This window comes from Amblyraja radiata, chromosome 20 (assembly GCF_010909765.2).
Source record: "Amblyraja radiata isolate CabotCenter1 chromosome 20, sAmbRad1.1.pri, whole genome shotgun sequence".
Lineage (NCBI taxonomy): Eukaryota > Metazoa > Chordata > Chondrichthyes > Rajiformes > Rajidae > Amblyraja > Amblyraja radiata.
This window is the reverse complement of record NC_045975.1, coordinates 44580365-44604596: the sequence shown is the minus strand read 5'-3', so window position 1 is coordinate 44604596 and position 24232 is coordinate 44580365. Positions and strand designations below refer to the sequence as shown.

At 39.4% G+C, this 24232-nt stretch overlaps 1 protein-coding gene across 4 annotated transcripts in view; it reads left to right on the top strand.

Moving 5' to 3' along the window:
* The window catches only part of stk33 (serine/threonine kinase 33), a 153980-nt gene that overhangs the window by 79086 nt on the left and 50662 nt on the right, over positions 1-24232 (top strand). For all 4 annotated transcript variants that reach the window (XM_033038516.1, XM_033038518.1, XM_033038517.1 and 1 more), the window contains exons 3-8: positions 9234-9348; positions 14476-14589; positions 14870-14974; positions 16106-16244; positions 18999-19087; positions 21645-21732. In XM_033038516.1, the coding sequence (XP_032894407.1) occupies positions 9265-9348; positions 14476-14589; positions 14870-14974; positions 16106-16244; positions 18999-19087; positions 21645-21732 (619 nt within the window). In that variant the 5' untranslated portion in view covers positions 9234-9264. The remainder of the gene's footprint in view (positions 1-9233; positions 9349-14475; positions 14590-14869; positions 14975-16105; positions 16245-18998; positions 19088-21644; positions 21733-24232) is intronic.

Genomic DNA, 24232 nt, shown 5'->3' with positions numbered 1-24232 from the left:
ATACAAAAAGCTGGAATAACTCAGCGGGCCAGGCAGCATCTCTGGAGAGAAGGAATGGTTCCTGATTTCCTCCCCAAAGCCCATTTTGGAGAACATGTCCATCATGTAAGTGTGTAATAGGCTGTCAACAGCATTCTCCTGGTCCAAGCTGAACAGGTAGTTGCGCACCTTTTTGTTTTAGAGATGCAGAGCGGAGACAGGCCCTTCGGCCCACAGAGTCTGTGCCGACCAACGATCACTCGTACGCTACTTCTATCCTACACACCAGGGATAATTTACAGAAGCCAATTAACCTACAATTAACCTGTACATCTTTGGAATGTGGGAGGAAACCAAAGCATCCGAAGGAAACCCACATGGTCACAGGGAGACACCCCATGTCAGGATTGAACCCGGGTCTCTGGCGCTGTAAGGCCACGAGCATAATCAAGGACGAGTCTCACCCTGGACTCTCCCTCTTCTCCCCTCTCTGTGACACCAACAATGTGCCTGAAATTCAAGAGAGTCAGGTGGTGGAATTTCGTGGAGTGGCTATTAGTAGGGAGAAGTTGCTTGGGAAGCTGAAATGGCTGAAGATGGATAAGTCACCTGGACCAGATGGACTGCACCCTAGGGTTCTGAAAGAGGTGGCTTTAGAGATTGTGGACATTGATAGTGCTATTTCAAGAATTACTAGAGTCAGGAGTGGTTCCAGACGATTGGAATATTGCCAATGTTACCCCGCTGCACAAGAAGGGAGCAAAGCAGAATGGTGGGAGCTATAGGCCGGTTAGTCTGACCGGTGGTTGCTAAGATTTTAGAGTCCATTATAAAGGATGAGTACTTAGAAGTTCACAATAAAATAGGCTAAAGTCAGCATGGCTTTGTGAAGGGGAAGGTCTTGCCTGACAAATTTGCTGGAATTCTTTGAAGAAGTAAATAGCAGGACAGACAAAGGAGAGTCAGTAGTTGCTTACCCAGATTTTCAGAAAGCCCTTGAAAGGTACCACACGGGAGGCTGCTAAGGAAGATGAGAGCCCATGGTATCAAAGGGCAGATACCAGCATGGATATCAGGTTTGTTGGATGGCAGAAGGTGAGAGTGGCAATAAAGGGGGCTTTTTCAGGATGGCTGCCAGTGACGTGGAGTTACGCAGGGCTCCGTGCTGGGGCCGCTGCTCTTCACGTTATATATTAATGATTTGGATGAGGAGATTGAAGGCTTTGTGGTCGTTTGCGGATGATACAAAAATAGGTGGAGGGCAGAGAAAGCAGGGACTCTGCAGAAGGACTTGGATAGGTTGAGAGTGTTTTGGAAGACAACAAGCAGGAGAGTCTGGATCAACCACTGACCCTGCAGGAGCTGAATGGGGAGAAAATCCAAAACCTCTGTGATAGAGGACACAAAGTTCTGGGAAGTGGCAGATGGAATATAGTGTAGCAAAGTGTGGAGTCATGCGTTTTGGTAATAGGAATAAAGGCGTAAAATATGTTCTGAATGGGGAGAAAATCCAGAAATCGGAGGTGGAAAGGGACTTGGGAGTGCTAGTGCAGGATTCCCAAAAAGTTAACCTGCAAGTCGAATCGGTAGTAAAGAAAGCAAACGCAATGCTAGCATTTATTTCAAGAGAGCTTGGACACAAAAACAGGGATGTAATACTAAGGCACTGGTCAGGCCCCATTTGGAATATTGTGTGCAATTCTGGGCACCTTATCTGAGGAAGGATGTGCTGGCACTGGGCTTGTACTCGCTGGAGTTTAGAAACAATGAGGGGGGACCTCATTTAAACATACAGAAAAGTGATAGGCTTGGATAGAGTGGATGTGGAGAGGATGTTTCCACTAGTGGGAGAGTCTAGGATTAGAGGTCATAGCCTCAGAATTAAAGGACGTTCCTTTAGGAAGGAGATGAGGAGGAAGTTTAGAGGTTATGGGGAGAAGACAGGAGAATGGGGTTAGGAGGGAGAGATAGATCAGCCATGATTGAATGGTGGTGTAGACTTGATGGGCCAAATGACCTCATTCTGATCCTATCACGTGATCTTATGATCTCTCCCACCAGGGAAGAGGTACAGAAGTGTGAAAACAAATACATCAGATTCAGGGATAGTTTCTTTCCAGTTGTTATCAGGCAACTGAACCAACCCATCACCAACTAGAGAGCTGACCTGATCTACCTCATTGGAGACCCTCGGAATATCTTTAATCGGACTTTACTGGATTTTATCTTGCAGTAAGCATTATTCTCTTGATCCTGTATATGTACACTGTGGTTGGCTTGATTGTAATCAATGTATAGTCTTTATGCTGACTGGATAACACGTGACAAAAAGGCTTTACACTGTACCTCCGTATACATGACAATAAACTGAATAGAACTAAAAGGCATCAGCTGAGAACTATATTCTGCAATTTCTCCTTTGCTTTATCTATTGCAATTGAGTTTAGCTTGATTATATGTATGTATAGTATATCTGATCTGTTTGGATAGCATGTGACACAAAGCTTTTCACTGTACTTCAGTAGACATGACAATAATAAACCTTAACTTTAAATCTTAACCTAAAGTCAACAATTGTACCACTGAGCCACTGTGCTGCCTCTATTCAGATTTTTGTTTTTCTATCTTCTCTATCCTGCACGTAGGCGATGGTATCCCTAGGCAGCGCGAGAATGTCCTGAGATTTTTCTGCCGGGTTCAGCACAGGTTTGTTCTGGGTGGATCATCTATCCCAGTGGAGACTTGACTCGGTTGGCAATGCCCTTGGACAGGATCTTATAGTCCATATTTAGCAGTGAGACTAACATGGATCTCTGATTCCTGATGACGTCCGTCTTTCCCTTATGCTTGTAGATAAGGGAGATGATGCTCTTCCTCATGGGCATCACCCCTTCGACTTTTTCACGAGCAAAGTATTTTAGCAGGTCTGGACCTCCCCAATCCCAGAGCAGTGTACAGCTCAAAAGTAAGCCTTCGCTTTCAGAACTTATATTTGAGTCAAAGGAATGATGGAGCCCAGTCAGCTCCTGCAGGGTTGATCCAGACTCTCAGTCAGCTCCTGCAGGGTTGATCCAGACTCTCCTGCTTGTTGTCTTCCAAAACCTCCGTGATAGACACAAAGTTCTGGGAGGCTGTCTGTAACCTTTCTGTCATACAGACCGGCATGGAAGGATTTGCAGATCCTCAATTCGTCCGTCTGTGAGGATGTTACTGAGCCGACCTCTTCCTTAACGCCGTAGATCTTAAGTGATACCACTGTGTTGGGCGTAGTTTTGTGCTACACCTGTACCCTGAATCTGACTTTCACGTGGGGCCCAGTTGCCCTTTTAATTATGACTCTGATAGGAACAGACACAAAGAATAGCTCATAGAGTGGTGGTGAGTTTCTCAAACAAGTTGGTTTATTCAAGGCCTTAACAGTACGCACTGAGAAAAACTCTGAGAGAACCCGAAGTGTTTTTAAGATTCACAGCACTCACTGCATTTTTATGTTCTCATGATGCAATGTTCACATTGAATTTTACATTTTAAAATAATTCATCATTGATTAATGTCTCTGTAGCCTTTCATTGTTTTTCCACAGAGTTATCTTTAACCCGCTGTACTCTGTTAATTTAGAAAACCATGCTGTCATTTGTTTAACAAATGGACACAATAAAACACATTATTCCCTGATCAGTTTTATTTTCCTTTGCTTCGTTTACAACCCTTGGTGTGTATTCAAACTAAACTCCATGATGTATCTATTTATTGCCTCTCATAACATCATGTTCTTTTCATTGTGTTGGCCTCTTTTTCCATCACGTTTCCCTAGTATGTATGTTCTTGGTTTAAACATCGTATAAACTACTCATCTTCTTTGCGAACCCTGTGAAACTTTCGGAAGAAGAAGTGTGAGCACGTCTCATCTTGCTCCATAGAGTGGAGTTTGGATCAGAAGATGATCTTTGGAGGCAAAGAGCACGGCTTTCTTTATTTCGGTCTTGCATTGTGAGCACCTATTGGGATTTAAAAAATGGCCTCAGTTCTACAACCTGTGCAATCCCTCTTTCGCTCCTTGATGTTCTTTGGGGCCAGCAGTTTGAAATTTAACTTCCACGTCCTCCTGCTTGCCTTCTGATCCTGATGTAGGTGACTGGTAGCCCGAAGGAGGCAGTGGTCAGAGAAGAACACCAGCGTGATTCAGTGTGTCTGTTCGTGATGGTCTCGTGATGTGAAGAGGATGTCTAACGGGACTGGGCTGAGCTGTCCAGTTTCGACCAGGTGAATTGTGACTGTGCTCTGCCTGCAGCGTTGCTGAAGGTGTCGTACAACTTTGCATCTTTGACTGTTTCCATCAGGAGCCTGGAGAGACTATCTAGTCTGCTTTCGGCACCGCCGGGTCATCCAGCCGCATCGATGATGCAGTTGAAGTTCCTGGCCAGAACATTGCCAGTTGGAGCTGCTGGAGGAAGGCTACTTGCAACAACAACAATTCAGAATGAGCAATAATCATAAGACTTGCTAGTGATGCCATGCCCATGAATGAATCCTAAATTAAAATGATGGTCTCTTTCTGTTCGCATTTTAATGTGTACAGTTGTAATTTATTAATGACGCTTTAGAAACCAAGCATTACCAATCAGCATGTTTAATTATTAACACCCATCTATGTGGTTGATTCAGTCAATTTAATTTGATTGATGGCCTTTCATGGCTTATATCATTTACTGATCAACCTTCTTGTAAACTTAATTAACCAAACTGGTTAATCTTTACTTCTGTGGCTTTTTTTTCCACGGATTTTACAGGAGATAAAAAGCAATGAAATGTTTTGGTCGAAAGAATAAGGAAAGATAATATAAACAAAAACATGGCATAATGTTTAAAACGGTGCTTAAACATGGCCAGGAAGCATTCACAGGTAGGATGGCATTTACATGAAAAAAGGAATACAAGATCTTGGGTTTATTAATAGATAAAAAGGGTGGAAATGCAAGGATGTTGTGCTAGGTTGGTACAAATGCAAGGGAGTTATGCTAGATTGCTACAGCCTCAGCTAGTATACTGTTCAATTGTAGGATCTTACTGTGGATGAGCAGTTGTATTTTGAATAAAGATTATATTTTTCTTTTTAAGAAGAGAATTATTAAAATGGGGTTTAATTAAGGCATTTCAAATTTGAAGCGAGACATTTGTTAGGAGTTAACACAGATTCTGGCAGAAGCATTCATAACCAGCGGCGTAGGATTTGAGGGGCATCAGGGAACTTTCAGGCAGTGAGTTATTATGATCTGCATTGAATTTAACTGGAAAAAGATATGATATGAATATTCTAAAAGGTCTTGGCTAAAATGTGATTACAAAAAAAAGACCGAGAAGTGGGAATAATTGGATAGCTAGCGGAATATAAAATTTCCATTATCTTTAAAGGTAAAATGGAGATGTGGCCTATTCCTTTATGTATGATGCTGCATAGCAGCCTCAACGAGTTAAAATCGAGGCACAGACTCATTTATGTCAATACTGATGCCATAAATAGATGAGGGTGATTAAAGTTAACTAAATAAAAGTAAATGTGTTTTGTTAAAAATTTGGATGGCAGTTTTATTGTTCTAATTTGTACTGTAACCTAAATATCATGAGTGTTATATAATACTCAAACCAATTGCTATATGTTTCAGTGCAAACCTCTTTGACTTCTGACTATTAGATCAGAATATATTGCTGTTTATTATAAATGCTCTCAAAACCAATTCCAAATAATTACCTTAAAACATCAGATCTGTACAAAGATAGGTCACCATTCAGAATTATGTTTAAAGTATTACTGTTTGGTTTGAACTGTTTGAACTGTTATCCTGTTCAGTACCGAGCTATTAAAAATGTTCTTAATCATAGCATTGCTTATTATCTACCATGGAATGTACTTTTTCTAAATAAAACTTGCTTCATACATTTCGTAGTCAATTAAAATATTAAATGGATACAAAAGATATATCATTACTTTTGGGGTGAAAACCATCAAGAGGAATAGGTTCAAAATGGTGAAGGGCCCCTGAATGTTTAAAAATAACAATCTACCCAAAAGTCTTTGAACTTGATTTCCAGAAAGGATGGAGAAGACTGAAATCAGTCATTAATATTTTCCTGCAGTAGTGTGATAGGTACTTAATTTTCATTTTGGATGGTTGTCGTCTTGGTTGAAGGGATTCAAAGTAATATTAGCAAATTTGCAGATGAAGACAAAGCAGGAAGGCAGATTACTATCTAAATAGCATCAAGTTGGGAAAAGGGGAAGTACAATGGGATCTGGGGGTCAAGCATGCAGGTACAACAGGTAGTGAAGAAAGCGAATGGCATGTTGGCCTTTATAACAAGAGGAATCGAATATAGGAGCAAAGAGTCCTAGTGAGACCACACCTGGAGTATTGTGTGCAGTTTTGTTCCCCTAATTTGAGGAGGGACATTCTTGCTATTGAGGGAGTGCAGCATAGGTTTACAAGGTTAATTCCCGGGATGGCGGGACTGTGATATGCTGAGAGAATGGAGCAGCTGGGCTTGTACACTCTGGAGTTTAGAAGGATGAGAGGGTATCTCATTGAAACATATAAGATTGTAAAGGGCTTAGACACGCTAGAGGCAGGAAACATGTTCCAGATGTTGGGGGAGTCCAGAACCAGGGGCCACAGTTTAAGAATAAGGAGTAAGCCATTTAGAACGGAGACGAGGAAACACTTTTTCTCACAGAGAGTGGTGAGTCTGTGGAATTGTCTGCCTCAGAGGGCGGTGGAGGCAGGTTCTCTGGATGCTTTCAAGAGAGAGCTAGATAGGGCTCTTAAAAATAGCGGAGTCAGGGGATATGGGGAGAAGGCAGGAACGGGGTACTGATTGTGGATGATCAGCCATGGTCACATTGAATGGCGGTGCTGGCTCGAAGGGCCAAATCGCCTCCTCCTGCACCTATTGTCTATTGTCTTCATATGATGCCACCTTGCGATACAGTGCCCTTCAAAATGTTTGGGACAAACACCCATCATTTATTTATTTGCCTCTGTACTCCACAATTTGAGATTTGTAATAGGAAAAATCACGTGGTTAAAGTGCACATTTTCTGATTTTATTAAAGGGTATTTTTATACATTTTGGTTTCACCATGTAGCTGTGTTCATACATAGTCCCCCCATTTCAGGGCACCATAATGTTTGGGACACATGGCTTCACAGGTGTTTGTAATTGATCAGGTGTGTTTAAATGCCTCCTTAATGCAGGTATAAGAGAACTCTCAGCACCTAGTCTTTCCTCCAGTCTTTCCATCACCTTTGGAAACTTTTATTGCTGTTTATCAACATGAGGACCAACGTTGTGCCAATGGAAGTCTAAGAAGCCATTATGAGACAGAGAAACAAGAATAAAACTGTTAGAGACATCAGCCAAACCTTAGGGTTAACAAAATCAACTGTTTGGAACATCATTAAGAAGAAAGAGAGCACTGGTGATCTTACTAATTGCAAAGGAGGCCAAGGAAGACCTCCACAGCTGATGACAGAAGAATTATCTCTATAATAACGAAAAATCCCCAAACACCCGTCCGACAGATCAGAAACACTCTTCAGGTGTCAGGTATAGATTTGTCAATGTGTTCGCAGAAGACTTCATGAACAGAAATACAAACTCTACACTGCAAGATGCAAACCACCGGTTAGCTTCAAAAATAGGATGGCCAGGTTACAGTTTGTCAAGATGTACTTAAAAGAGCAACCACCGTTCTGGAAAAAGGTGGACGAAGATTAACTTATATCAGAATGATAGCAAGAGCAAAGTATGGAAGAGAGAAGGAACTGCCCAAGATCCAAAGCATACCACCTCACCTGTGAAACACAGTGGTGGGGGTGTTATGGCCTAGGCATGTATGGCTGCTGAAGGTACTGGCTCGTTTATCTTCATTGATGATCCAACTGCTGATGGTAGTAGCATAATGAATTCTGAAGTGTATCGACACATCCTATCTGCTCAAGTTCAAACAAATGCCTCAAAGCTCATTGACCGGTGGTTCATTCTACAGCAAGGCAATGATCCCAACCATACTTCTAAAGCAACAAAGGAGTTTTTCAAAGCTAAAAAATGGGGGCTAGTCAATTGTGCGGCCAAGCCAGTCACCCGAACTGAACCCAATTGAGCATGCCTTTTATGTGCTGAAGAGAAAACTGAAGGGGACTAGACCCCAAAACAAGCATAAGCTAAAGATGGCTGCACTACAGGCCTGGCAGAGCATCACCGGAGAAGACACATAGCAACTGGTGATGTCCATGACTCATAGACTTCAAGCAGTCATTGCATGCAAAGGATATGCAACAAAATACTAAACATGACTACTTTCATTTACATGACATTGCTGTGTCCCAAACATTATGGTGCCCTGAAATGGGGGGACTATGTATAAACACAGCTTTAATTTCTACATGGTGAAACCAAAATGTATGAAATCTGACAATGTGTAGTTTAACCACGTGATTTTTTTTCTATTACAAATCTCAAATTGTGGGGTACAGAGGCAAATAAATGATGGGTCTTTGTCCCAAACGTTATGGAGGGCACTGTATGTCTTCTGGAGAGACTTCAGCAATTAACAACCTAAGGATTGATTTCTTCTTTGGAAATAAACTCAGTATTTAGGTTATTTTAAAAGCACTTCAGAAGCTTCGGGAAGCTTTACAGGATTTTTCCCTTTATGATCGGAACATCCTAATTTATTTTTATGACAACACTTGAAGATACATTGATTATAAAGTAAGTATTTGTGCCAGAGATATTCAATTGCTTATCTCTCAATGTCAGTGATCTTTCCATGAAAGTAAAACCAAGATATTTCTGCAAGAATTTATTCAGTGCAATGTTTATAGCCATTAAGTATCTGCCCCTTGATATAGTCCACTTTGTGAAACTGTGTCACATTCATTCATCTCCTGTTAGTAATCTTCATTGGGCAGTGGCACTTTGCATTCTTTGTTATTGTGAAAATATAGTTGTCAACACTTTGCTGAATTTCTTAGGCATTGTTTTTCAATGGATGGGTGCTTATCTGAAGAGGATATGAATGCTTTTGATCTAAAATTAACTTGACCACTATTTAATCTGGCTCAATTTGAACTGTTTGAACAAATATTTGTATGCCGCAAATAGGACATTAGAAAATGCTATCAATTGTTGCAAATTATTAAGATTATTCTGAACAACAGTATTGTGTAACTTCAAACATAATTTTTCATTTGCAGAAAATTAGAGGTCACTGAGAATTTCTCTAACATGCCTTCTCAACGTGCCACTGTCAGCAATGCTGAATGCAAGGTTGTGCCCCATACCAGGGTTGATGATGAATTTGCTATCCGGGTATGTAGCCAATTCTTAGTTCTTAACAATTAATGTGAGAATGAAAGTTTTCCTCTTGGGTTGGATGTTGAAATGACTGCATGTAGAATGCAAGACTGTCTTCTTATTTATACTTTAAAAATAGTGAATTCTGAATTCTGAAATCAGAATCATGATAATGGAAGTAAATAAACTTTAAAAGTGCAGATTTGGTTGCAAGCTATTTTTGTTCAATGATAGCCTTTACTAGAGGTCACATAGGATCAGAAGCAGCACTTTTAAGCAACACATGCACTGCTTTCATGAAGTCATCAATCTGAGGAGGCAATGCACATAGGATTAAATACTTTGTGCCAAATTACACTCAATATAGCTCTTACCTCAAAACCACTCGCCCACTAATTCTGAAACCAGACTTATCTTTTGCAGCAGCGGGGCTCCCACTGTTGAGTTTAGTTTGTCACGTGTATCGAGGGACAGTGAAAAGCTTTTGTTGCATGCTAACCAGTCAGCAGAAAGACAATACATGATTACAATCAAGGCCATCACAGTGTACAGATACATGATAAGGGAATAACGTGAATAACGGCAGTAAAGTCAGATCATAGATAGTCCGTGGTCTCCACTGAGGTAGATAGTAGTTCAGGACAGCTCTCGAGTTGTGGAAGGGTAGTTCAGTTGCATGATAACAGCTGGGAAGAAACTGTCCCTGATATAATAGGCCCACTATATAATAGGTCTTGCTACCATGGCTGTCCCGTGGAATGGCTTACAAGCTGTGACTCTGTATCCATTTGCAGAACATGATGCACCAGTCCTGGACCATCTTGGCAGCCTACTGATAGTGTGTGCTTCCAAATGTGTTCCGTCTCAGTGTTTCTGATGAAACAATTGAAATTCAATAATTAATTAACTAACCAGGGAAAATATAAGACTAAGAAATTGGTTAATACATTAAACTATTGAATGAACTGAGCCATGGGAGGAAATAACCAACTTTTCCCTCACCGATTACTGGCCTGGGATTTGCATAGTCCAGCCTATTATGTATCAATTCTGCAAGTGTTACTAAAGTGATTAATTCGAGTATATAAATATTTTTCATGAAGATTTTTCTCATTTATTCAAATTACTTTAATATCATTAACGTGCATGATAACATTAATTGGGGGCATTTTAAGAAACTGCTGCTGCAGAATACTCCATTTTAAGTCAGGTTTGACTAGTTCAACATGCCTTTTACTCAGAGCTTCTTGTCTACTTCAGTACCATTGTGCTGAGTTGAGCTATGTTGTATTTCCAATTTCCAACATACACAGAATTTTCTGTCTCCATATTTGATGTGTTTGTTGCCATTGGTTAATCATCTTCATCTCCTGGATGTTAATCATTGCCAAAGTGAGCATCGATTGACTGGAAGAAAATGTAGTGGATTATGTTAGTAGTGTGCAAGCCCTCTTGCAATGATTCCATTCTTTACTCGATTGGACAATCAAAGAGACAAGGATTAAAATAAAGGATATTAAAGTTTGCTTATAACACAGTAGAAAATCAGCTCCTCAATGATTGCAACCAGTGCACTACCTGATCAGGTAGAATGCCAGACAAAATCTGACATTACTGGGCCTAAAAGTTGTAAAGAATGGCAGTTGCATTTATACAAATTATTTAGATGTCAGAGCTTTTAAATGTGCCTTAAATAATTTCAAAATATAGTTACTTTTGTTGTTAGTTATTGGCATTGGTTTATTATTGTCACATATAGGGGAACAGAAACAGTGCAAAATGTAGTGTTTCAACCAGAGAATAAGTATAGATTTTAAAAAGTGCAAATCTGCAAGAGGGTAGTTTGGAAGATCGGGAATTTATCCTTGGCGGTCTGTTCAAGCGTGTGATTACAGCAGTCCGAAAAAGGGTCTCGACCCGAAATGTCGCTTATTCCTTCTCTCCAAAGATGCTGCCTCACCCGCTGCGTTCCTCCAGCATTTTTGGAAGAAGTTGTTCTTGAATTTAGTGGTACATGATTCTGATTCTGCAGCCTGCAGGAGAGAGGAGAGAATGACTGAAGTGTGAGTGGTCCTGGATTATGTTTTCAAGCCAGTGTGAAATACTGATGGAGTGGATGGGGAGGGATGCTGGTTGAGTGATGTCTTGACCATCTCACTTCAGCACCATACCATATAACCATATAACAATTACAGCACGGAAACAGGCCATCTCGGCCCTTCTAGTCCGTGCCGAACGCTTATTCTCCCCGAGTCCCATCTACCTGCACTCAGACCATAACCCACCATACCTTCCCGTCCATATACCTATCCAATTTATTTTTAAATGATAAAATCGAAACTGCCTCCACCACTTTCACTGGAAGCTCATTCCACACAGCTACCACTCTCTGAGTAAAGAAGTTCCCCCTCATGTTACCCCTAAACTTCTGTCCCTTAATTCTCAAATCATGTCCTCTTGTTTGAATCTTCCCTACTCTCAATGGAAAAAGCTTATCTATGTCAACTCTGTCTATCCCTCTCATCATTTTAAAGACTTCTATCAAGTCCCCCCTTAACCTTCTGCGCTCCAAAGAATAAAGACCTAACTTGTTCAACCTTTCTCTGTATCGTAGGTGCTGAAACCCAGGCAACATTCTAGTAAATCTCCTCTGTACTCTCTCTATTTTGTTGACATCTTTCCTATAATTTTGCGACCAAAATTGTACACCATACTCCAGAATTGGCCTCACCAATGCCTTGTACAATTTTAACATTACAGTCTGGGGTGTGTACTTCAGCCCACTTCCTGAAGTAAATGGTCAGCCTCTTCATTTTGCTAACATTGAGGGAAAGGTTGTTGTCTTGGCACAATGTTACCAAGCTTTTAATTTCCATCTTGTACTCTGTCTCATCATTGTTTGCGATGGGGCCAAGGAAAGAGCGTTCACGTCGCGGCCCTGTTTCAACCAATCTTTCCACCACCACGCACAAGAAGCACAAGAAGCGCAAGACAGACACCATTGTGCAGATGCCAAGAAGTGTGTTCAGCTCTGGCTGAACAATTTCTAATCTTGTGTGTGGACTCGATAAGAAGAAGAAGATTGTTTGCGATCAGTCCAGTATGATGATGTCTGCAAACTTGTAAATAGAGTTAAAGCAGAATTTGGCTGCATCAGTTTTGGGAAGTACAGCAGAAAGCTAGTGCACAGCAAGGTTCCATACCTAACAGCACAATATTGGCTGGAAATGTGCAGGTTTAGAATTTTTATTTTGACATTGAAGAAAGTTCTCACAATTATCTTACGATCTGTGAGGTGAGTGCTTACTGCTTTCCATTGACTTGTGGCAGGCACCAGCTCAGTGGAGTCCAGTGCTTCCTGTTGTGATGTCATCAAGTCAGCTGCACAATCTGTCATGTTCAAGGTTGCAGACCAATAAAGAAAAAACACAATTCTGAATTAACTTTTCAACTATGCCACTGGGTGGCGCCAGCAATGGCTGCCTCGCCAACACTCTGTCCATTCCTTCTTTGTGTTTTAACAGTATGTGTTAAATGTATGTTTTTAGTGTTCTTTAGCTTGTTTTATGTGAGGCGGGATTGGGGGAAACTTTTTCTAATCTCTTACCTCGACGGGATGCAATTTATTTTTTTGTGTATCATATCTCTATCCGCACTTCGGCCTAACATCGGGGAGTTGGCAACCTTTGCTGGAGACCGACTTTTGAGAGCTCCTCCGCGTGGAGCCTACAGGACTTTAACATTGCGGAGCCCGCGATCCCTTTGCCAGGGATCGACTTCAGAGCTCCAACCGTTGGTGCTTGCGAACGTAAAATCACGGAGCTCGCGGTCTTTGGTCAGAGATCAACTTCGGGAACTCCAAGCCACAGGAGCTTCGACCGACCCGACACTGGAGTTTCGACCGCCGGCTGCAAGAGCTTCGATCGCCCTGGCCGCGGGAGAATAAAGAGGAAGAAGATTGGACTTTTTTGTCTTCCATCACAGTGAGGAATGTGGGAAATCTGCTGTGGTGGAAGTTTTTGTTAACTTTTATGTAGTTGTGTGTCTTGGTACTTTTTTTTCCTATGGCTGTATGGTAATTCACATATCACTGTACCTTAATTGGAACATGACAATAAAAGACCTGTGAAACCTTTGAAATATTCTATAGCACTAAAGAAAGATTATAAAATGCTGTTGTAATGATTTAAATTTGTATTATTTGGAAATATTTGTAATGGAAGTTAAAGTCCACATACCAAATGTCAAAGAATGATCAAATCTGTAATAATATCTTAGCGTCCTATTTATAAACTCCTTTTGATCTTGGGCTAGTTTGAATAACCTTTTCAGGATATTTTGCATTCAGACTAGATCACAAATGCCTGTCAGTTCAGATTATCTCCCTTTGTTTTGTTTGAATCAGATGCAAACCCCACATCCTAGTGAGATCTGATTTATGTGACTTTGTGATCTCTAAGCTATGGTTGCTCACAAATCCCAAAGTTACTGCCAGTTTTACAGAATAATGTCACTGATCTAAACCTCAAGGCTCAGTATGTAATTAATCAATAGAAGTGCCAAAAATTACCCGATCATTGTAACTTAGATGGTAGTTGAATAATGAAAATGTTTACATTGGGTAGCAAAATCTGGACTGTTAGTAATGAGATATTGACATTTTCAAAAATATGAAAAGAATGAAAGATTTCCACCCTGATGTTAGGGTACAAGCTAACCAAGTGCATGTACCAGAGCACTTCGTCAGCTGCTTGGAAGTCAAGGCATACTTTTCTCCCAACCCTTGCCTGCATCATTACATCCATCTTTCTAATTTGTTCTGTAAAAGCACACTTTAGGCTGTATGTTCAGAATTGACTTCTTACCTTGAATGCAAAAAGTAACCACAGATTTAATAAACAAACTCCAGTTCATTACTATTAAAGTTGCTACCGTTAAAATGTCGCAACCAAGTGATTATTCCAAACTCTTTCAATTTCTGTTCAGCATTTATTACCAAACATTAATTTTGAGAATTTGTGCTCAAACTAGCCTGTGTTCTTGGTTGTGAATTGTGTTTATACATTTTTTCCTGGATCGGCAAATATCAGTTGTATCATCTTGTAAAAATTCTTTGAGCTTTTGAATCTCCTTTTTTTTTAGCAAATATACAGCTTTGGCCAAAGATTAGGACAAGGCAGCTATGGTGTGGTGATTGAGGCCACCCATAATAGGAGTGGCAAAAAATGGGCAATCAAGAAGGTGAACCGAGAAAAGGTAAATTTCCTTGATCATCATTGCCTTCCTTTTAAAATACATAATGGCCAATTGTTTTAAATAATTAGCATGTTGTTGAATTTAAAAATAAATGGAAATTATTAAGATGACAATTTTTTTTTTAAGTAAAAGTATTTTTATGCCATGCTGTGTCTTTTTAAAAATCTTACCAAATAAATATTAAAAAAGAACAAAATAAAAAAGTTGGAAGCTTTAAATTAATAATGAGGCCTTTGTAGATGTGCCTGCCTTGGCTGTATTATTTCTACTTCCAATCCAGGCAGGGAGTTCGGCTGTGAAGCTACTGGAACGAGAAGTCAACATCTTGAAGCAAGTGAACCATGAACATATAATTCATTTAGAAGAGGTGTTTGAAACACCCAAAGTAAGATGCAATTACATTTTGGGAACTTTAACAAAATGAAAATTGTAGAATGTTTTAAATATATTCTTCCTTTGATTCCTGGTCTTCATTATTTTCTATCTTGTGAGTTCTTTGCTGGTTTCTCTCACACCTTGGTGGTCTGCTGTTTCATCTCTTAAGCTTCTGATCAGTCGGCATTGAAGTTTCATCTCCCCTCTCCATTTATTTTCTCTGAAATCATTTTTCATCACTGTTATCCCTTTCTCTTTCCTCTGTACATCAATTCCTCTTTACATCAATTCCTCTGTACATCAATGGTGCTAAGGGTATTGTCATTGACCATATACTTTCTCCTTGCATTCCACCTCCCAACACCTCACTTTTCTTGGATTAAACTCCATCTGCCAATTCTCCACCCATTTCAGTAACTGATCTATATCCCTATTATATATTATAAAGCTGTAATTCTGTTTGCTGGATTATAACAATATTTACCGTAGTTTATATTGTTCACATAACCTGCAGATAGGCAAAAGCTGTTTGCTTCCTATGCTTGAGATCATAACTTTAGAACAAAAACAGTGCTGTGCACATAACATTCCTATATTTCCTCTTTCCCATTGATACAATGTTTTCATGAATGTTGATGGCATTGATAATAGCTGTCAATCCACAATTACAAACTTCCTTTTGTATCTTGATAATAACAAAATAACTATCTGCATTTGGAAATTTGTCCAAGTCGCAGTCTATTCAACGGCACAGGGTAAACTGAAGCACCAGTCTATTACTCCCATATATATATTGGATGCATTCTGGGTTGTTTTTAAAACCCTTGATTAAAGTATTTAACAATGTTTTTGGAGAGTTGGGGATGGGGTTTGGGGTGGAATATGGTTTCAGCATTGCATCATCTTGAGTAGAAATTATCACACTAGTTAATTGTGAATTACCACTTAGTTCACGGCAATCCAAATAAAAACATAATACTGGACATACTCAACAATTCACACACCATCTAAAGGAAAAGAAAATTGAGTTTCTGAACATTTTCGACATTTTCTGTTTTCATGTCACATTTTTGGCATCTTGAATTATTTTGTTTTTGGATTACATGTTCCGCTTAATAGGTAATGTTAACTGTTTTTGCAGCGAATGTACCTGGTGACGGAGGTCTGTGAAGGTGGAGAGCTCAGTGCAATCCTTCACAGAAAAAAACATTTAAATGAAAATGAAACAAGGCATGTGATTCATAGCCTAGCAAGTGCAATTGCTTACTTACATAAGAATGGTAAGATTTTATCAGAAACTAAATAATGTTGTACTTGTGCTCAATAACATTATCGTAAATGTCTGAAAAAATAGAATCTGCAATAGGCAACAGAAACTGAATTGACTTCAGTTTCAGTTGTGAGTGAGCAGATATAAGAGGAGGAACTGTGCAGGAGATTTTAAAAACAGTCGTTAGTGTCTTGGTTAGACTGCTCCAGTGGGGCTTAAAAGGAAGGCAGACACTAGCTGAACGGTCTATTGAGGGCTATGTTGAGGTGAAGTGCTGTACCTGTGGGTAAATGCTGAGGCGTTGACTTGTGAGGCTTCAGCCCAAAGGCTGAGTGGAGTATGATGGCAATTTAAGGAAAAGTCTGTTTTTTATTGTTACTCTTCCTTGGTCTTATTGCTGTAAGGATGAAAGTTAGGGCACTGGTTTGCTGCTCCTGCAGGATGTGGAAAGTTAGGAAAACCTCCAGTGTCCCTGTGGACTATACCTGTGGGAAGTGTGCCCAGCTGAAGCTCCTGTCCTACTACAGGTATGAGGAAACTGGAGTATCAGCTCAACTACCTCAGGATTGTCTGAGAGAATGTTAGTGCCGTACATAGGAGCTATCGTGAGGTGGTCACACCTAAGATATAGGCAGAAAGGAAATGGGTGAGCATCGGGAAAGGGTGTGTGCAGAAAGTGCAGGAATCTGGCCATTCCCCTCAAAAACATATGTCCTTTTTGATACTGTTGGGGGGATGACTGTTCAGAGGAGAGCAGCAGCAGCAATCAAGTCTGTGGTGTCAGGCCTGGCTCTCAATCATATGTGAGGAAGGGTGGAGGCGGGAAACCCTCTAGTGATAAAAGAGATTAGTCAGAGGGACAGACAGAAAATTCTGTGGCAGCAAACGTGATTCCAGAATGGTGTGTTGCCTCCCTGGTGCCAGGATCCAAGATTTTTCAGAGTGGATGCAGAGCTTTCTGCGGGGCAAGGATGAACAGCCAGAAATCATTGTTCACAATGGCACAAATGACATACAGTAGATAGAAAAAAGGATAAGGCCCTGCGGAGTGAAAATAGGGAGTTAGGCAAACAGTTAAAAAAGCAGTGTTAAAAAAGTGAGGCCCAGTGCAAATTGGGGGTCGGTTGCTCAACACTTTAACTCCCTCTCCCATTCCAACACTGACCTTTCTGTCCTGGGCATCCTCCATTGTCAGTGAGACCCAGCGCAAATTGGAGGAACAGCACCTCATTTTTCGCTTGGGCAGCCTACACCCCAGCGGTATGAACATTGACTTCTTTAACTTCAAGTAGCCTTTGCTTTCCCTCTCTCTCCATCCCCTTCCCAGTTCTACGTACTGTCTACGACTACATTTTATCTCTGTACCACCCACTCCCCTGACATCAGTCTGAAGAATGGTATCGACCCGAAACATCACCCATTCCTCCTCTCCCTAGATGCTGCCCGTCTCGCTGAGTTACTCCAGTATTTTGTATCTATCTACGATTTAAACCAGGATCTGCTGTTCTTTCCAACACAGTTAAAAAAGAAGGATCTAAAAGGATAATCTCCGGAGTACCCTCAGTGCTACATGCTAGTGAAGGTAGAAATAGGAAGCGAGGAAAGGTGAACACATGGCTGAGAGTTGGTCCAGTGACAGAGATTCCGATTTTTGGATCTTTGGAATCTCTTATGGGGCAGTGGTGACCAGTACAAGGTTGACGTCCCATACCACCAGGTTCAGGAAACACTACTTTTCTATAACTATCAGGTTCTTGCATAATCCCTAATCCTACCTCAGCGATGGAAAAACCTCTTGCACTACCATAGATTTGTCTTCTAATTGTATATTTTGACACTAATGTCTTTTTCTTTTCTGCCTTGTAGAATTTATGTCTAATTTCTGTTTTTGTGTATTGTCTGAATCAATGTGCCTTTTATGCTGCTCAAGCAAGATTTTCATTGCACCTGTATCACATTGCACATGACAATAAATATGACGTGATTGCTTAAAAAGAACAATGTACTTTAAAGGAAAAGTCTGGGATTTAAACAGTTAACACATCTAATAAAGATATGAACGCATCACAAATGCAAGTTTAATCAATTATCTTTTCCCATTAGCCAACCTTACTGCTTTCCATTCCTATCATGTCCTGCTCAGCTTCATTGTATATTGTGGATCACTATGGATGGCAAGCTTGTTGATGTCTATTCTAAAGTCACTGTAGAGGGAGAAAGGACTGTGGCCTGTTACTGCAAGTTAGTCTGTGGTTTACCAGATGCCACTAGACTACCACTGATATGGAGAACTGTGGTTTCAGAAAAGAGAGTTGGAATTACCTATTGTCTTCATTGCGGTGTTTTTTACGTGCAAAATTAGTTACTGTACAATGCACAATTTATTTATTTGGAAACCTTGGGCAAGTCATGTTGCTATGATTGGTTTGTACACGTGCTTTACCTCCAGTGTAAACCTATACATGGGGAGATTGTGTGTTCGGCACGGACTAGAAGGGTCGAGATGGCCTGTTTCCGTGCTGTAATTGTTATATGGTTATATGGTTATATGGTGGTGATGGTACTTTATGGTTTGGCGCTTTTCTAACATTAAATAATTGGAGTTTAACTTTTTAATATTCTTTGAGGTTAAGAACAACAAATTCTTGAGTTTTGTTTACGGTACAATTTTAGTACACCCATGAAGTTGGAGAATGATGAATGAATCTCACTTGAATTACATACTTTTAATGCATGTGAATGTTGTATATTGGTCTTTCTACAGACATTGTCCATCGGGATCTAAAACTAGAAAACATCTTGGTTAAAAACATTGAAAACAGCAGTGAACTTGATATGAAGTTAAACATCAAGGTAAATTGAATATGTTGTAAAATAAGAAAGATGTAGAAACAAGAAACTCCAGATGCTGGTTTACAAAAAAAAAGGCACAACGTGCTGGAGTAACTCTGCAGGTCAGGCAGCAACTCTGGAGAACATGGATAGTTGATGTTTTGTCAGGACCCTTCAGATTGTTTATAGGTGGATGGGGGGGGGGGAGGGGGGAGAAAGCTGGAAGAGAGGAGGGGCAGGACAAACCCTGTAAGGCTTGTAAGTAGATTGGTGCAGGTGAGGGGGCGGGAGGGGGGTTGATAGGCTGATGGTTGCAGGTAATAGGTTGATACAGGTGAGGGGTATTTTTGATTGGTAGATATTTGGATAAAAATCAGAGATGAAAAGACAGTAGGAACAAGACAAATCAAAGAGATTTGAAGAGAGAGATTGAAGAGTTGCAAATTGTAAAGCTGGAGGAAGGAATGTAGGTGGAAGGCGAGGGGAGAGATAGTTGCAATGCCAGGTGGGCCACAGGGATGATAGGTGGGGGGGGGTGGGGGGGGGGGGGGGGGTGGGAGTGAAGGGTGGGGTTTGTGTGAAGAAGCGAGGGGGAAGGTGTTGTAGTTATCTAAAATTGGAGAATTCAATGTTCAGACTGATAGGTTGTAAACTACTCGCCATCTGCCCATCAAAAACTACCATCGCCTATATCAGCCTATTAGCATCTATCTTTTCATTTCTGACCTATTGCCATGTCTTTCCATCTCTGACCTATTACATGTCAGGCTTTGTCCTGCCCTTTCTCTCTTCCAATTTTCTTCCTTCCCCCACAATCAGTCTGAAGAAGTCCAGACCCCAAATGTTCTAGAGAGATGTTGCCCAAACCACTGAGTTACTCCAGCACTTTGTGTCTTTTTGTTTGGGTTGTGAAATAATGTTATTTTATAAAGTTGAAAATGGGCCAAAACAAACCTCTGGCAATTGCTACCCTTAAGATAAATTATAAACTTAAACATTCATCTCAAATCATCCAATTTGGTTTGGAAAGCAATATTGGAGCATAGATCAAGTCAAGTCAAGTCAAGTCATGTTTATTTGTCACATACACATACGAGATGTGCAGTGAAATGAAAGTGGCAATGCTCGCGGACTTTTGTGCAAAAAGACAAACAACCAAACAACCAAACAAACTATAAACACAATCATAACACACATAATAAATAATGGAAGGAAAAGCGTTCAGTAGAGTTAGTCCCTGGTGAGATAGGCGTTTACAGTCCGAATGGGGCGGGTAAGTAACAATTGTTTAATATTTCTGAAAAGATACAGCTACGCCACATTTCCAGCAGTGACTTGGTTTCTATGCTGTTTGTCACAATTTCCTCCTGTTCAGAATGAAGCTGTTGTATTTGGTTGACACAATAAACTACATCCTCATCACTGAACCTGTCCCCTTCTCATCCACATTTTGAAGCTGCACCAGATTTGTCTCAACCCCTTGTTCTTTTTCAACCTCAATGAAAGCCCTCATTTCCACCACAAAATGACCTGTTTGTCACTTTAACATTGACCTTTCAATTCTATTTCCACTGCTACGGCTGGAATTTTGTTTGTTTATATGTCACTCCATCTAGTGATTCCAATGCTTTATTTAGCAAATTGTCCTATCTTTACTAGATGTCTTATCCTTTCCTGGCTTCATCTACTCATGCAGCATTCAAATCTTTGAAAGTTGGCATTGATGCATAAAAAAAAAATAATCAGACATTGTGTTTTATTTCAAACAAAATGGAATTCAAATATGAGGATTCAATCCAAGAGCCATCATTAGAACATATCTATTGTTAAAATGGTTTCCAAGAAACAAGCATTTCAGGAGAGATTTCCCTCGGAATATTGGTTCTCCTGGGTGTTATAAATAACAAAACACCAAGCAAAGGCACAGTGGAATCTGCTTACTCTTTCTTCCAATAAATTTAAGAACATTGGGTATATTTCTTTACAGGCAGGCATTCTGACTGGGTGACCCAGTTGCAAGAATTAAAAAAGTGCCATTTTTCCACAGTGGGGAAGGAGACAGCTGGTGGTTAGGCTATCATTTTGCATCAAATAGACTGGATTTTGCTCAGCTCAGCCTGCCCCATTGCATTTGTTTCCCCCGTCACTTATAGTGACTGTAGTGTTTTGTGGTCACAGTACCCAAAATGACCAGGAGGTGTCATCAGTGTCCCATGAAGTGTCGTGTTCTGTGAACAGCAAGTAGGACTTGACTGGTCACTGTACTGTTGCATCTTTTCCATTGATTCTAAATGTCCCCAGTGAGGAGATTAAAAACTATGATTTTATAAACATTAATTTAAACATTAATATTAACATAATGATAGAATTGGCTTAGGTTGGTGGAGATATTTTGCAAAGAATGAGAATCCAGGTAAACAGAAAGATTGTAAATTGAATGCACTGTTAAATAGAAATTGCAGATCAAAAATGTTCACGTGATAGGAGAAATATGTGGAAAATTAATGTTCATCAAAATGCATTGGCATGTCCTACACATAATCAGGACTCTTCTAAATGGTGTTTATTTTTGGCCCAGGTGACTGATTTTGGACTTTCTGTGCAAAAAGGGGGTGTTGGTAGTGACAAAATGTTGCAGGCAACCTGTGGAACACCTATGTATATGGGTAAGAAATCTGCTGTTGTTTACATTATAGTTTGCATTTACTGCACAGAATATTCCCAATTCACTCGGTGCATATAACCATTTTTTTCCCCAAATATTATTGTTTCTTAATTTTGGTCAGGTCGGGGGGAGTTCCTCCCGCCACGGGTAACATGTAATCCCGTGCTACCTGCTGCATGGTCGGATAGTCGGCGACTAAACCGTCTCCCCCACCTGGTTTGCCAGGTGAGGAGGGGGCTGTGGACCCCCAGTAGGACCAAAAAACAAGACCTGTCAAAGTGCAGATGATCTTCTAGCGAGCCAACGGCCATCCACACTTCAGTAGAAGTTGCGATCACGGTCGTACATAGCATTGTAAGGCACCAAATGAACCAAACACGTTGATGTTTTCGACGACGATGATGAATTTTACCAACAGAATTCTTGCTAAGACATCTCACTACATATTACAATTATCCCATTTATTCTGAATACAGAAAATAAGTTATTAATGTAAATAATTACATTATGCCTCTCTACTAATTTACTGGTGGAAGTGAATCTTGTATAGCTAGATTTGAATCAAATAATCTTTTTGATAGTGATAAGCATTAAAGGTGAATGCACCGGTCATTCAATGATAGCATTTTTTTCCTTTTGTAACAATGCTGAATTGTTCATATCCGTTGAATAAAATATGTTGGAACATTAATGTTTCACCACTGGAAATATTTGATACCTAGACCATTGAATCTTTTAATGGGAAATTAAATACATTTTTGATTTAGACGAAGGCTAAAAGCTTTGGGGAGAATGCAGAGCAGTAGAAATTACTTTGAACTGGTCTACCAAAAAGCTGATAAAAACACAGTCGTATGCTTCCAACATCTTTGTTTGAAAAATATCAAAAATATTATCTAAAAGTTAATATTGACACCTGAACCTTGAAATTAATTTGCTGTGTAATCGATCCCACTCACACAATATTACATATAGCAATATAATATAGCACACACATATAATTTAAAAATAGATTGTGATATCCTTTATGGAAGATGGGCAGTTTACTTTTGATATATATTTTTTTATTAAAGGTAATCAATTACAATGCTTCAAACAACTTTATATCAAATTAATTCAATTTGCATTAAGTAAAACACTAGTAATACTTATCTACTATTTTTTTTAGAAATAATGATAGAAAAAGAATAGAACAGTTATAAATCATTAAGAGAGTGATTAAATAATAATTTGATTATATATAAGAAAGAAAAGAGAAACGAAAAAAAAAAAAAAAAAAAAATGAAAAACCACAATATGTATTGTTAATAACACTACTACAAGTGATAGTATCAATAAAGACATATATGTTAATTCCAATATAAAAATGAATTATTCTCACCAAATCCCGCAGGGTGCACGCCGAGCTGTGTTGCCAAGAACAGCTACTTCTCTAAATACTGTATATATGGAGACCATATCTGTTCAAAAGAATTATACTTGTCCAATAGGACAAATCTAATTCTTTCCAGATGTAACGTCTCCATCATCTCTGTTGCCCACATTTTGGTTGTGGGGGATAATGTTCCCTTCCAAAATTTCAATATGACTTTTTTCCCAATTATCAAACAGTAATCAAAGAAATTTCTTTGATTTACTGTAAGTGATAGATGTAAATCCGGAATTCCAAATATTATTAGCTTTGGGTTAGGGTCCAATTTAACTTTGATGACTTCAGAAATAACTTTAAAAATTTCTGTCCAGTAATAATTCAATTTAGGACATGTAACGAAACTATGTATTAAATTTGCCTCTGCTTTCTTGCACTTATCAAAAGTTTACTTTTAAATGAATTTAAAAGAGAAATCTCATATTATTCAATCAACTTTTTGACATTTATGTGATATATAAAATGATACATTCCTTTTAGGAATACTGTATTAATCAGTGTCATGGAATATGGTATTTTTCTAAATATTACATAAATTTGAGTGAGATTTTGTGCAAGCAACTGGCATCATGTTCTTGTAGCATAATCTTTTAACTCTTGACGTTGTAGTTGCCTGGAGTTATTCAGCAAATGAACCATAAATTTCCCATTAAGAGTGATTAATGTAAGTGAAGATACTATTTTTCGAAATGCAATATACAATGCAGAGAAGAACTGGTGAATGACAGAGAAATACTTTGGTATTCTAATAGCAAGTTACTGATTAGCAAAGAATTGTATCAATTATCCTCATGGTGCAGGCTGTAACAAAGCTGAATATACCAAACTGTATTTTTGCTTTTTGATGGCTATTTTAAGTTGTTAATCTTTTATTAAAGGCAAGATTGTTGTCATCTTTCTCAGTACAGTCCATGGTCACCAGATGGTGCTATACATACTGTCTAGAAATATGAGTAAAGGCACTAGTAGTTGATTTAACGGTATTATGCAGTGAAAAAGATAACTCCCTGAAATGTAATCACTTGATGCTACATTTTATCAAAAAGGTCATTTGTGTCACTCTGGAAATTTG